Here is a 14,750-nt window from a genome sequence, read left to right as displayed (position 1 = left end):
ATTTTTATTGGAGAAATACTGACTAGGAATGCATGAAATGTAAGGTTTATTATAGAAGGTGTGTAGCAGCTGTCACACGGTATGATATGTGGCGTACTTTCATGGAAGGGCTCCTCCCAAAGCAAACAATCAAAACACGGCTGACATTTGATGAAAGATGAACTCCTCCAAGGCCACAACACACCTTCATTGATTTATAGCTTTCCAAATCATATGTATTGCAGCATATCACTACTCCATGCACACTCTGGGCTAGATTTACTAAGCTGCGGGTTTGAAAAAGTGGGGATGTTGCCTATAGCAACCTATCAGATTCTAGCTTTCATTTATTTAGTACCTTCTACAAAATGACAGCTAGAATCTGATTGGTTGCCATAGGCAACATCCCCACTTTTTCAAACCCGCAGCTTAGTAAATCTAGCCCTCTGACTACTACTTTATCTCCAGCATAACAATGAAACAATCTTCTGCAGTGAGTTAGAACCCACATAAACTAAACCTGATTTTGTAACCTATATATATTTAAATTTGTATCACAGTGTTAAAATTTGTATTTGTACATGTTCTGCTGTATTCTATTAGATATGCACTTTCAAATTTGCTGTGCGATAACAAGTACAATTAATCAAGTCAAATTTAGGTGATCATGTTAGTGGGAAAACATTGTCCCTTTAAGGATAGTGCCACCCCAAAACTAGTAATAACGGCAGATCCTCCAACATGTCCCCTTCCGCCCAGTACAAAATGCTCTGCTCTTGCACTTCACACTTAACATACTATTGTACATACATATTATCTGTGGCGAATTAATTGACAAGAAGGGATTTTTTTTTTTTTTACTAAAACATCCACAAATGATTGTAGCCAGAGATGAGCGGGCTCGGATTCTGCTAATCCGAGCCCACCCGAACAGTGCGGATCCAAACGAGATCCGAGCACTGTTCGGATATTTCCGGCGGGCAAGAAATTGAAAACGAGGCTCTGTCGTCCAAGTCTCGCGTCGAATCTCGCAAGGGGTGGGAGGGAGGGCCCAGAACAATTCCATCTTGTACCTCTTTTTTTGGCATTATGTGCTCAAGCTACCTCGGTGCAACCTTTTGGCCTAAAAACAATATTGTGAGGTGTTCAGAATAGACTGGAAATTAGTGGAAATGATTGTTATTGAATGTTATTGAGGTTAATAATAGCGTAGGAGTGAAAAGAAAAAAAACCCACAAAACTGGTTTTTAGCACTTTTTATGTTTTTTTCAAAATAAATCCGAATCCAAAACCTTTCGTCAGGTGTTTTGCGAAACAAATCCGAACCCAAAACACAAAACACGAGACACCAAAAGTGGCCGGTGCACATCCCTAATTGTAGCACATGTAACTGCAGAGTATTTTGTACCGGGTGGAAGGGGGTTCATATTGGTGGGTATGGTTTGAGAATTATAGTGTGTGCGACAGCTGCGGAAAGAGCTGTTTAAAGCACTTGACAAGCTCATCCATCGGTAACTAGAAAAGTTGATGTGGATTTTCTGTTTAATTGTAGTTGTGAGTTCCATAAACAGAACCTAGTAACCAGCCAAAAAATATTTAGTGCCTGCTGAAGCCTACACTCGTACATAAACGTAGAATTCCCTTCACATTGGGAACACTACTCAAAAGTACAACGAGGATCCATACTGGAACACTTGCTGCTAATAACTATAAAGGTTTATTGAGAAGTCTACCTTAAAACAGTTTTAATAATTAACCGTTCAACGTATTAAATATATGTTTCATAGCTCACATTCGCCTCACCGTTTTGGACAAACAATTTCAAAACTGCCCTCTCCTTGCTAATAAATAACTTTACCCAACCCTATCAGATAATCCCCGGGATGTATCAAGATGATCAGGCAGACAAGAGTTGGTTCTGTAAATGATTAATGTGGCCAGTGTGCTATCAGAGATCTCCTGATTCCGGTGGAATGTGGAGTTGTAAGGAAAGACCCGGGAGAATCAGTAATAAGGAAGAGCGGAGCCATTATACACCTAACATAGCAAAAATCCACTGTAATGTAATGGTCATATTGACATTTCCTGAATAGGTGATAGTACTACTATAGGCTGCTGGGTATTACTGCATTAATTCATATAGTATTTTTATTATTATTATTATTATTAATTTTTATTTATAGGGCACCACTAGGTGTCCGTAGCGCTGTACAGGGACAAACGAAATTACAATACGAGGTGAGACAGCACAGTACAGTAAACAATAATCACAGTAACTCAGTGAGCTCAAAGCACAGCTAGAGGAGGGGAGAGGGGAAGGTCCGCCAACGACGGAGTCCAAGAGGGAAGGCACGGATGACAGGGAGACCCCCAAGGGGAGAGGAGGGAGCGAGAGGGGACGCGGGAAAGAGGGTCCTCAAGGAGGAGGGCTAAGTAGCTGGAGAGCAGAGTTAACAGTGGTGAAGACAGGAGGAGAGAATACCCTGCTCAAAGGAGCGTACAATCTAAGGGGTGGGGTAGACAGACAGAGAGACACGGGGGAGAGATAGCACCTACCATAGAGAAGGCACTACAATCATTTGTCAGTTCCTTTTAGTGAAGATCTGACAGAGAAACTGCTTAGTAACTTTTCTGGTGCATAACTTTATATTACGGAGAAACAAGAAGTCCAGCAACATTTATGTGATTCCTGGCCTACAAAACAGCCCCATGTCACCTTAGTTTATATAGTTATTAGACATGCTTATCAGCCTTAGACTTTTTAATATGAACTTATGCTGTGGAACAACCGATTGAAAAAACAGCACAGATCTATTACACGTGCATAAACAAATATGATTCATACATAAAGCCGAAATTGAGACACTCACCACACTTTCTTCATCACTGGGAACGCTGTCCGTCTCACTCTCTGAGAACCAAACAAAAGTGAAAATGAAATTAAGACAAATAGACTTCTACTGCACTAAATGTAACACTACATGGAGAGAGATACTGATTGGTGTTTGATATACGGCACCTAACATAAGCGATTTTACTGAACTATTATTACAAATTGAAAGGGGAGCAAAGAAAAATGTGGGCGCTTATAACTATCCATATGTAAATTGGGACAGAACATGTGGCTAAGCCAATTTTTACCATTTTAAAAGGAAAACTACCTCTCTATTAGAAAGCTACCTCTTTCTAGGCAACTCGATTCACTTCAGGGGCCGTATAGTGCGGCCCTCTAACCTTCAAATGGGTTGCACATTACCTATAATAACTATAAAAATCTGACAGTAAAGCAGGGAGGATCTGGGAGCCGCAGGTGAAGCCTTGGAGATGGGTCATCTGTTGCCCATCACTGCTCTAGTGGTAGAAAAGCCACTAGAGGGAGCACTTCTATACATGGTAATGTCTAATATAAGAGACCTAATTTAATGTACAGGTGATGGGCCATTTAGGGAACAGTAATCACAACATGGGAACGTTTTAACTGGAGTTATATTAAACCGGTTTGTAAGAGAGTTACAAAATTTATTTTACAATGGCTAAGTTGGATCAGCTCAGCGAGACATTGAAGCTTGTAGACCGGGGAACCTTTACTCTTAATTAAGACCAAATGGAAAATCTGTAAACTACATTTTAAATAAATACTGTTGTAAGTACATATTGAATAGCAACAACATTTTTAGAAATTAAGAGGCGTTCAATGTGGTCAAATAAAAAAAATATTGGGGGTGGTTAGGAGGAAAGAGAGCATTCACTTGTTAAAACTAGAAAGGACTAAAAATTCATTATGGATATACAAGCAAAATATGTAAAAAGGAAATCATGCTAGCAAAGACTGAAGCTGAAAAATGGATAGCAAGAGATATGTGCTAAAGGAACTATGTTCGGTAACTGATAGATCACAATATTTCTTATATATATGAACTTCTTCATAACCAGATCAGTGCTGCAAGACTGGCACCAGTATTTAAATTTGGAACCAAGAAATTATAGCCGACCATTTATAGACCTGTGAGATTGACTTCAGTGGTGGGTAGACTATTAAAATGGATTATGAGGGCTGTGATTGTGAAGTATAGAGCAGAAAATAATTTGCTAACACAGTGCCAGAATGGTTTCATGCAGGACTAGTCATGCCTAAGAAATAGGATTTGTTTTTATGAGGCGATCAGTTCAAACTGGAACTTGGAAGTGAAATTGCATCAATATATTTACATTTTACAAAAAGATTCAATACAGTTCCACATAATCATCTGGTACAGAAGATAACAGTATTGTCTAAGTGGAAAAGCATGTACATGGGTAAATAACTGGTTGAAAAATAGAATATAAAAATGGAAGACTAACAGAACATATTTCAAACTGGGCTAAAATTATTAGTGTTGTACCACAGGGACCCTATAATGGGCTAGAATGTAAGTTGTATATATTTGCTGAGGACACAAAACTAAGCAGTGTTATTAACACAGCAGTATAGTAACTTGCTACAACAAATGCAGACAAAATAGAAAACGGGGCCATGGTTTGCCAGATGAAAAATAATTTACATAAGTGTAGGATTATGTACCTAGGCCATGGTAATAACTATGCTGATTATATTACACAGTGGCTACAAAAATAGGTGACTAATATACAGAGACACAATAAATGCACGTGATGGGCAGCATGGTGGCTGGGGTCATGAGTTCAATTCCCGGGCATGGCCTTATCTGTGGGGAGTTTGTATGTTCTCCCTGTGCTTGCGTGGGTTTCCTCCGGGTGCTCTGGTTTCCTCCCACACTCCAAGAACAAACTAGTAGGTTAATTGGCTGCTAACAAATTGACCCTAGTCTGTGCGACTGTAAGCTCCAATGGGGCAGGGACTGATGTGAGCGAGTTCTCTGTACAGCGCTGCGGCATTAGTGGCGCTATATAAATAAATGGTGATGATGCTGCAAATATTTTGTCACTATATAAGCCACTAGTATAGCATACAGTTTTGGTCACCTTACTGTAAGAAGGACATAGGAGAACTCGTGAGACTTCAGAGGCAGCAACTTCCTTATTAAAGTGAATGGAAGATTTTAAATCATAAAGACAGGTTGGAAAAACTAAATTTATTTATCTTGGGGGAGGGGTGCCTTAGAGGTGACCTTCCTTGTTAATAAAAATATCTATCTATCTAAGTTGGATACAATTATTTTTTTTTAAATAAACTTTTTATACCAGTGAATAGATTGTGAATGGTAGAAGGACTGTTTCACCAACAGCACAGGGAGGGGTTCTTTACTGTAAAGGGAGTTAAAATGTGGGATTCCTAACTTGTAAATGCATTATTGACAAAGTGTTTTGATGATATCCTTGGTATAAGAGTTCACAGGATATCATGGTAAAATGCTTATAGCGACACAGTTAGGAAACGGGGTTAGTTAGACGGGATGTTTAATTTGTTTTTTTTATGTTGTAACCAGAAATTTTAATAAAAATAATTTTAAAAAAAAATGATGTGGGATTCCAAACCACGTGAGCTGATAATGGCAAATTCACTAACAGAACTTAAAACTGTATTGAATACCTTTTTTAATGAAAAATTGTATCCATAGCTAAAATTCAGAGAGGACATTATGTGGGTGATTAATTCAGGGAGTTTTGCACAATGCCATTATAAGTGTCAGGAAAGAATTTTTCCCCACTGTAAGGTTAAATTTTAACGGTTGCACTGAGAATTTGTCTTCCTCTGGATCAATGCAATTAAAATTAAGATTGGTTCACCCAGCACACTTTAAGGTGCATGTATACGCTTTGCTACAAGTGTGCCAAGTTTTAAGGTAAGCAAAAATAAAAATCAAGAGACGCATAATACAAGAGTGTATATGTCACACATCCTTTCATTTTAGAATCACTAACTAAATTGAACTTTTACATTTTTCTTCTAATACACTGCTCAATTTGTCCGCATTAAATGAATCATGAAAATTAGGGGCCTTTATTAGATGTAGCAATTTCCAGTGTTTGACGATGCATTCCCATTGGACAAAATGTGCCAAGAAATGTTATTCTCCACTGAAGATGCAAACTGCATCCAACAAACTACAGGAAGACACACGAACTCCGCCAGCACAGAGCGGGTGCAAATTCAAATGTTTTTGTGGAGTGCAATTGGCTGCACGTCTTTCTGCAAAGTCAAAGACACCCCTCAAAATGTGCCCCTTGTAATCTTGCTCTGCAATATAAAATCTTGTTTTCTGCAAAATTCTGTTTAATTCTTCCTGGTGTGCCTACAGCAGTAATAGAACACCCATTGTCTTCCCAAATCCTCCTATTAAGCTAGGTAACACTACACAGTTTTCGTCCAATAATCGGCTAAATCAGCCGACATACGACCGCTCGTTCAAAAGTCGGGTCAGTGTGTGCAGTAACACGATGGTCGAAAGTCTGCCCAAATGGACGATTGTCGCCTCATTTGGTTGGTTGTACCATTTAATATTTTTGTTCCAATCTCGTTTCCGTCGTGTAGTGTGTATAAACTTCCAGCCGATCCACAACAGTGAGTACGAAATTACAGTCATTGCTCACGACAACATGTAAAATCAATCGGCATAAAAAGCTGGTGGAAAATTCTGTGGTGTGTACCTAGCTTTAGCCAGTGCAAACTCCCCAAATGCCATCCTGCTTCACATACCAATGCACTTTGGCGGAAAAGTAGATGCCCAAGTGTGTGCCATAACAAAAAAGAAATTTTGCAATGTGTCTCAGCAGTTTTTCACTTCGTAAATGAGGCTCACTCACCAATTGCACATATTATTTAGATAACAATCTGTTTGTGTTCCCAGAGGTCTAGTTTACATGGAAAGGTGCTGGGCTGATGAATGTACCATGGTGCAGGAGAGTAGTGGGGAACTCTGAGCTAGGAAAAGGACATAAATCTCAAGAGCTTCACATCAGCGGTAGAAACAGCCAGAACTCCCGCAGGAATGGCAGTAAACCTTAACTGTACTTTACCAAACTTTTTTGAAATCTATCACTTCTGAATCCTCTGTTAAAACCTCAAGACACTAATATAATCTGTACCGGTCTCTAATAATCTCCCGTTTAACTCACGGCCTTATAGACCAGTGTTTAATGTTGGGTAGATTCTTTGCATATCCCCAGCTCTTATTGGATGCCAATTCCAAACATGTTGATTTAACTATAAGGTTTTAGTTCAAGAGCCATAGGCCCCAAGCAGGGCTGCCATCAGATACTGTGGCTCAGTACAAATGTCAAATTTACGGCACTAATCCACAAGCTTTGTTGCATTGATAAATGTGTGTTAGTAATAGGATTGTTTTTTTGTAGTTCCATTGTCTGCAATCAACTGCCCAGGGTCAGAAACTAGCACAGTGCCCGTATCCACTAACTGCCTGGAGCCATGAACTACAGCAGCACAGTACCTGTAATCACCAACTGGCCACTGCCAGGAAATATCACAGTGCTTGTATCAATGAATGTGAATACCTACCAATAGCTACAATTGTAATTGTAACCAAAGTAACTGAATTGAAAAACCTGATATGACCAGAAGATCTTACATGCTTTCATCATCATCATTTATTTATATAGCGCCACTAATTCCGCAGCGCTGTACAGAGAACTCATTCACATCAGTCCCTGCCCAATTGGAGCTTACAGTCTCAATTTCATAACATACTAGGAGACTAGCGTCAATTTGATAGCAGCCAATCAACCTACTAGTATGTTTTTGAAGTGTGGGAGGAAACCAGAGCACCCGGAGGAAACCCACGCAAATACAGGGAGAACGTACAACTCATCTGTACTAATGCAATGCTTTATTTATGGCACAAGCATATACAACTTTATTGACAAAATCCTAATTTGTACCTTGTCAGGTGGGGGTCCTAAATAAAATATTAAATTTCAGATCACCAAATAAAATATTACACTAATAGAAACGTACAGGATTTCCCCTGAGATAAAAACATTTGGTCAATTAGCCCAGTGGCAGGTAATTAGGTTCAGCAGACATTCTGCCAGGAAGCTAATTTAACATATGCAGATAACAGCCATGCACTGCCTTGATCCTGCATGTCATTTGCTGCTTAGAGTAGACATCTTTTTAATAGGTATTGTAAAAGCAAAGTAACCACTATGTGTAAGGTGTAAATTATGGAAAGCAATATGTGAGGTGAGAACCTTGTAGGCAAATGCAAAATATGAAACCTATCTAGGCAACTATGTAGAAATATCAACTTCAAAGAACATGCCTTCATATTTCAAATTTGGGTAACTCAGTGTGCTGCTCTGAACTCAAGGGCAAAAACCACACAAGGGTTGTAAAGTATAGATATCAACTGTACAGGGAAACCGCAGTAGGTACATGTCTTTTGGATGTTGTTTGATATTATTGTACTTCCATCATATTTGGAATGTAAATGTGCGGGAAGTTAAGCCTGGTGTATTGAAGGAGGAGTTATGTCCCTAGAATATGTCTAAGAAAAGTTAAGAAAGGTCAAAAGTTTTGAAATATTTTTGAGCAAACCATAGTTGACACCCAGGGAACAATTCCTGGCTCCAATTTGCATATACACTACCCCGCTGAAAGCTGTCCCATTTCAGTTTTCTTAAAATGCCTCTGTATGAAGGGGCAAAGGATCAGCTCTTGGGTTCTCAATCTAATTGAAGGACTGACCATGTCTTCTGCACACAGATTCATATAGGTAATTTTATTCACTGTAATTTCATCCTATTAGTTTTATAACTGTTATGCATTAATAATTTGTATGTCAATTGTTAGCTGTTTGTTTTTATATCCAAATGCCCTGTACCTTAAATCTAACATTTAATAAGTTTTGTCCTTGATACTCTCAGGAATCCATTAGCCTTTTATGAAGAGTATTGCTTGACCATGTTAACCCTTTGAATGCTGGTGTGGTAATTTGACTAACAAGCTTAGTGTGGGGCAACGTGTACATTTGTGTAACAGAGTTATGAGGTGTTAATCCTTTGATTGCTGGAGGGTGCATTGCTAACCTGTGTGTAACAAGGAGCACTGTGTGCCAGTGTGGGACAGTATATTAGGGTCCTGTTGCCCTTATTCAATAGGTGGTGGCAGAACCTAAGTGTGTATTGGGTGTGTGAGCTTTGTTTGTGGCCGATTCAGCAGATCTATAACCTGTGTGATAGGCAAGAGAAAGAATCGTGTGTAACCCCATGCAGTCAACACAAAAAACAGTCACGGACACTGGGAGTGCGTTCCTGACATGCCTTGTAACAAGATAGTACATTTATACATCCATCAATGAAAATAAGCGGCTAGTACACTGCTTCCTATTTACAGAATGTCGTATTCACTTTGTGTCATGTCACAGTGAGGTCACTAGCTCCTTGTGAATTCATTCTCACAAATATGCCTAGTGAATTGTTCCTACTAAACTGCATCCTCATGAACACTGGTATATCCTAGGAAATTGCCATGAGTTGGAGACACGTCTTCAGATGATAACATTATTCCCACTCACCTGCGTATGAAGAGACTGGCGAGATCTGCAATGGGTAATGCTGTGCCCGAAAGGACGGCTGGTCATCACTTTCCGTCATTACTTCAACAACTTGGCAAACGTCGGGGGGGTTGGTTACAATCATTTCTTCTGCCATACTAGTTTGGTATGTATTCCCCTCTAGTAAATTGAAGAAATACAGATTACAACACCCAGGGAATAATATAAGCAGTGGCAGCAACCAGATCATTGCAATATGCTACTAATATATTATTATTACTACATAATGCTATTATGCAAAAAAAACAAAACAATATATTTGCTAATACATTGCAGTCGTGCTAAACAACCTAATATGCAATGACGACTAACTTTGGGGAAAAAGTACAACATAGTTGTGAAATCAATTGTTCAGTGCTACAGATCTTGTACAGCTTAGACTATTGTTAGTTTAATCAATCATGGACTATGCATACTATTAGACATAATGCTATTTCTGTATATGTATAAGGCCAACGTATCTATCCTTCTTAATGTGTACCAGAGTCTTGCTACATTTTATATTTTTTTGAAGGGACCCAAAAGAGCTTATACTTTTTAATGAGTTGCAGTGTTTTGTTCAAAGCAAAGGCACTCCCACATGTAACTAGTGGATTAAGGCTCTCTCACAGATATAAGCAAGCTTCGTATTGCAAACCAGCTGCCAAAATAACACCCACAAATAAACCAAGTTCATAGCCAAATAAGTTGCACAAAATACATGTCATTATTGTGCAATTCACACTGAAGCCTGTCACTGTAATATATACTTCTAGATTATAAAAGGTCTAAAATTAAACTAGGTACAGGTGCACACTGCTGTCCTGAACATTACTTGTAGCATAAACATTTACATGCTTATTCCATGCAAGTATGTTATTGTATTTTAAAGTCACCATGTTTTTATTGTATGTGATACGGTAGAATGCCCACTTAGGCTGGAGACCCACTGGAGAATGTTCTGGATAATGGTTTATACAAACCTGGATACTTCTAAAAGCATCGAGCTGCATCTTTGTACAGTTATCACAAACAGTACTCTCCAAAAGGAGAAGGGAATTCTGGATAAAGCCATTTGTATGGCATCCCCTTTGAGTCACTGCACCTAGTAAATGTGCCTCACACACAGGACACTACCTAAACTAATAATGTGTTTAAACAAACAATTGGACAGATGGCAGAGACCAGTAAAAACAAAGAGGAAACGGCAACTCTATACCACCTCTTGCGCAATCAAATGATGCTTCCTCCCTAAGCAAGCTTTCCACCCGATTCTGACAGGACCCTGTTCAATTCCTTACTACAGCCCAGGCCTGGCCAACCTGTGGCTCTCCAGATGTCATGAAACTACAAGCCCCAGCATGAGCTGCCAGCTGGCAGCTTACAGGGTATGCTGGGACTTGTAGTTTCATGACACCTTGAGAGCCACAGGTTGGCCAGGCATGCTATAGGCTTTTGAAAAGAAGCAGGAGAGGTCATCTTTTGACCCTCAAAGTGCAAAGTTGGCGGGTAGGATTCAAGTCAACAGGAAGAGAATTGCTTTCAGAGCACACTCCTGTTGGGGCACACTCCCCTTTGATAACTATTCCAATTTACCTGGTAGCTCCACCTCTCCAGCACCTGAAGGACTCATAAGATGGTGGGTCCTGTTTCTATACAATCAACTACAATAAAGGGGGTCACAGGTGATTACTGCCTGGCTTGTGTAGAAGATAAACTCCATTTTAAATGGTAATTACAATACTGGCTGGTTTTAAATGGAATCAGTGGAATGATGAGTTTATGTTTGTAATGTCCCATCACATTAGCAAAGAGTGTATGATGACCAATCAAAAATAAATTATAGACTAAATAACATGACATGTAGATTATTAATCATTGTGCTGGTATTGTTAACACATCAAGTAATATGGTCATATAACAGATAAACCATTTTGTGATCTAGTAATTTATTTATTGGGACAATGTAGGTTATTAAATCACAAATTAAAAGATCTTTGGCCTCTGTCACACATGATCTCAACAAGGTTTGAATAAAAAGTGCTAGCATAGAAGATCCTGTCACCAGAAAAAAAGGAAAATAAAAGAATGTCAAAGCATTTTGCAGTGTAAGTGGACTATTCCCTCACAACACACTACTGTAGCTGCAGGGTCACAGTTAATATTAGGTACAATAGGTCTGTGCATAAGGGCAGCAGATTCTGAGAAGCATCTTTTTCCTGCACAATAGTTTGATCTATCTTTAAATCAGCAGAGACAAATGGACTGAGAAAAAAAACTAAGCATTTTTATCTGACAAGGGGACTGTGATAATAAAAATGACCAATGCAGACTTGCAAAAACGATACTATACAGAGGAAGTGTGAGAAAAATTAGGAAACATGAACAGAAACCACGCAAAAGATTTGGTGACATCCCTGTAAGCTCAGTACATTCCATACATCATTCTTGCCAATTTCACCCTCCTGTGTGCTGTCACATGAACAGTCGGTAAGCTAGCTCAGGTTAAGTACTGCTGGCTAGGAAAAGAATGGGTTGCAGGGTGGCATAAAGGTCCAGGGCAGGTGTCTGAGCGGCAGCTCGTGTTTGAGAAAAAGGGGGCGGGTAGAGCTCTTGTATAAGACGGGATTCTCGCCTCGATTCTGTGACCCACATACTCTTCCCATTTCTAGTGTCAGCCAGTGAACTCCAGTGATTTCATGTAATATGCCAGAGTAAATCTACACACACATAAATCATGCATGTATAAACCATGCCCACACTCCTCTAGTTTCCAAGCTAGCGCCTATATTTTCTCAAGTCTTGTCTAAAAGTTACACTGCACAAACAGGAAGGATACATGCAAGTCTGTAGCCCTCTTCCTGTGCTTGATCCATGTGTTATACACAACAGCTAAAGTAAATGTCTGGCTATGGCAATACTGTGGAACAGTCAATGTAAGATTACAATTAAGTGATGGTGTGGGGAGATTGTACTGTACTGTACGGTTGTGGAGCCCTTCCACTATCTAGTTCTGTCTGTGGCTTCTTTCCTCACCCCACATCCTCTCCAACATAATCACACAAGAGAACAGGTCACGGCCTCTAACATGACCAGCACTCATCTCCTAAAATAATCTGCATGAACTGAACATCCTAAAGATCTGACGGGCTACAGGTAACTCTGTGTCACACCACTTCAAACTGGAATACTACAAATATGCTCTGAAGATAGTCAAGCACATTTTGAAAAATGGCAGCACGTTTGAAAATATTCCGTTGACATTTATCATGAGACCAACTGATACAAAACAGCAATGGAAACAGTACATACAGACAAATATTTTCCACCATATGACCTCAGGATTGGGTTAAATGTGAGGTGGAAAGGGGTAGTATTAACCGTGACTCACTTCCAAACTTAAGCATTAAAAAGATCCCCTGATAATTGTTTCAGCGTGTTCATTTGTATAACATCCTTACATAGTAGTTTTGTTGGGGGGAAAAAACAAAACAAAACAAAAAAAAAAAAAACATGTCCGTCAAGTGAAACCTCTCATCCTCTGAATATCCCAGTTGATGTAGACAGGCAAAAACCCAATGAAGCATAGTCCAAGACCAGTTCTAGTGGGGTTGCATTCCTTTGTCCTGATCGGTGGGAAAGTTGGGTATTCGGTGAATGGGTGATGCACACGGCATTATAGGGTTTTAGAGGGGGAGGGGAGGAGAGAAGGGGCAGCCTAGCACACTTCAAAAGCACTAGGACAGCCCCTGGGTCCCCAGCGTGCCATAGCCATGCACTCCATCCCGATGCGGCCTACCCAAATGTTGGGAGGTATGATCATAATCCCCCATACATATCTCCACTCAAGTGGCTCAAACGGTGTTTCTTCCATACCACTTATTAATTTAGTTACTTTCACCAGTTTGAGGAAATTCTTTTTTGTGAATTGGCACCAAAAAATTACTTGAAAATTCAATGAGAGACTTCTGCTGCCAAGTCTATGGCATGCCAGTATACCTACATCATTCTCCATAACAGATTCACCCAAAAGTGTTCCACTTAAGGTGGGTGCAAAGTCATGGGCACATTTTAATCCCCCACCTCATCTGCCAGGTTTCTGTCTAATCTTTCAATTTACCCAGGTCCTCTTGTAAGGCTGTGATATCTGGGGTGGACCACACCACATCATTGTGTATCATCTGCAAACACTGTCACAATGCAGACTATATTTTTAACACCAACTTTCTATATCGTTTAGAAACAAGTGAAACAAAATTTGTCCAATCATCAGGTCAATGATCCAAAGCACACCACAAGATCAACACTGGAGTGGCGTAAAATAAAGAAAATAGATTTCCTTGTGGGGCCCAGTCAGTCCTAACCTTCTTAACCTAACCAAAAACTTGCACCAAGACTTCACACATGCCGTTCCCCAACTTGCGCCAGTTTGGAAGGTAGAATGCGCAAATATAACCCCCATTCACTTTATGGCTTACTACTATCTTTCTTTTCTGCAGGGACTGTGAAAATGAAGGTTTAACTTAGAAAGAAAAATTTTCCTTATAAAACAAATAAAAAATTCCAGATTGTGAGAAGTAATATAAAAAAGGGATGATGTGGAATCCATTTCCAAGTACTGTAGAGTATCTGAGCTTGCGTGTACTAGAGATCATTTCCATCATTGTTGGCTCAGTGTATTATATATAAAAAAAAAATTGTTTTAAAAAGGAAGCATTGTGGTTACAAGGGGAAACCCAACACAAACCTATGCATAAAGTCATAACAACATTTACACAATCTAAAGTAAAAAGATATATATATTTTTTACTGTATGCCTCGTAATACAGACTTAGTAAATGACGGTGTGGGCACGCTGAAGGACTGAACTTTGAGGCAGGCATGCCATGTGTTATATGATGCCCATTAGAAAAACAGAAAATATTACCTCTATTGCTCCCATCACAAACAGACTGGAAAATACAAGCTATAGTACTTGTAATGCAATATAGGTAAACTGTATTATGTCTAGTGTTGGGGAAAAGCTTAGAATGTGCCATGTGTGGGGCATATGTCCTGCAGCCAAGTGCAATCAGATGCAGAGGTGCTGTAGAGCCACTGTCCTGCTACTCGATTCCCCCCCTGTGGTGTAGACCAGAAGAAGGGCAGCCAATTGGCTCTGTCAGACATATGAAATTGTATTCTTTGTGGAAAATAACAAAGCCCCGCAGAGATGGAAGCCCTACGTTGTCCGAGGAGCGTGGTCAGCTTGGTTAATAGGAT

At 39.6% G+C, this 14,750-nt stretch overlaps 1 protein-coding gene across 2 annotated transcripts in view; it reads right to left on the bottom strand.

Annotated features, from left to right (window-relative positions):
* IRF2 (interferon regulatory factor 2) overlaps nucleotides 1-14,750 on the bottom strand; it is a 59,753-nt gene that overhangs the window by 3,274 nt on the left and 41,729 nt on the right. For both annotated transcript variants that reach the window (XM_075197108.1, XM_075197117.1), the window contains exons 7-8: nucleotides 9,471-9,629; nucleotides 2,850-2,890 (exon numbers count right to left, since the gene is read on the bottom strand). In XM_075197108.1, coding sequence (XP_075053209.1) covers nucleotides 2,850-2,890; nucleotides 9,471-9,629 — 200 coding nt within the window. The remainder of the gene's footprint in view (nucleotides 1-2,849; nucleotides 2,891-9,470; nucleotides 9,630-14,750) is intronic.

Source organism: Mixophyes fleayi, chromosome 1 (assembly GCF_038048845.1).
Source record: "Mixophyes fleayi isolate aMixFle1 chromosome 1, aMixFle1.hap1, whole genome shotgun sequence".
NCBI lineage: Eukaryota > Metazoa > Chordata > Amphibia > Anura > Limnodynastidae > Mixophyes > Mixophyes fleayi.
Note: the sequence above shows the minus strand (reverse complement) of the source record. Positions and strands in the feature narration are given on the sequence as shown.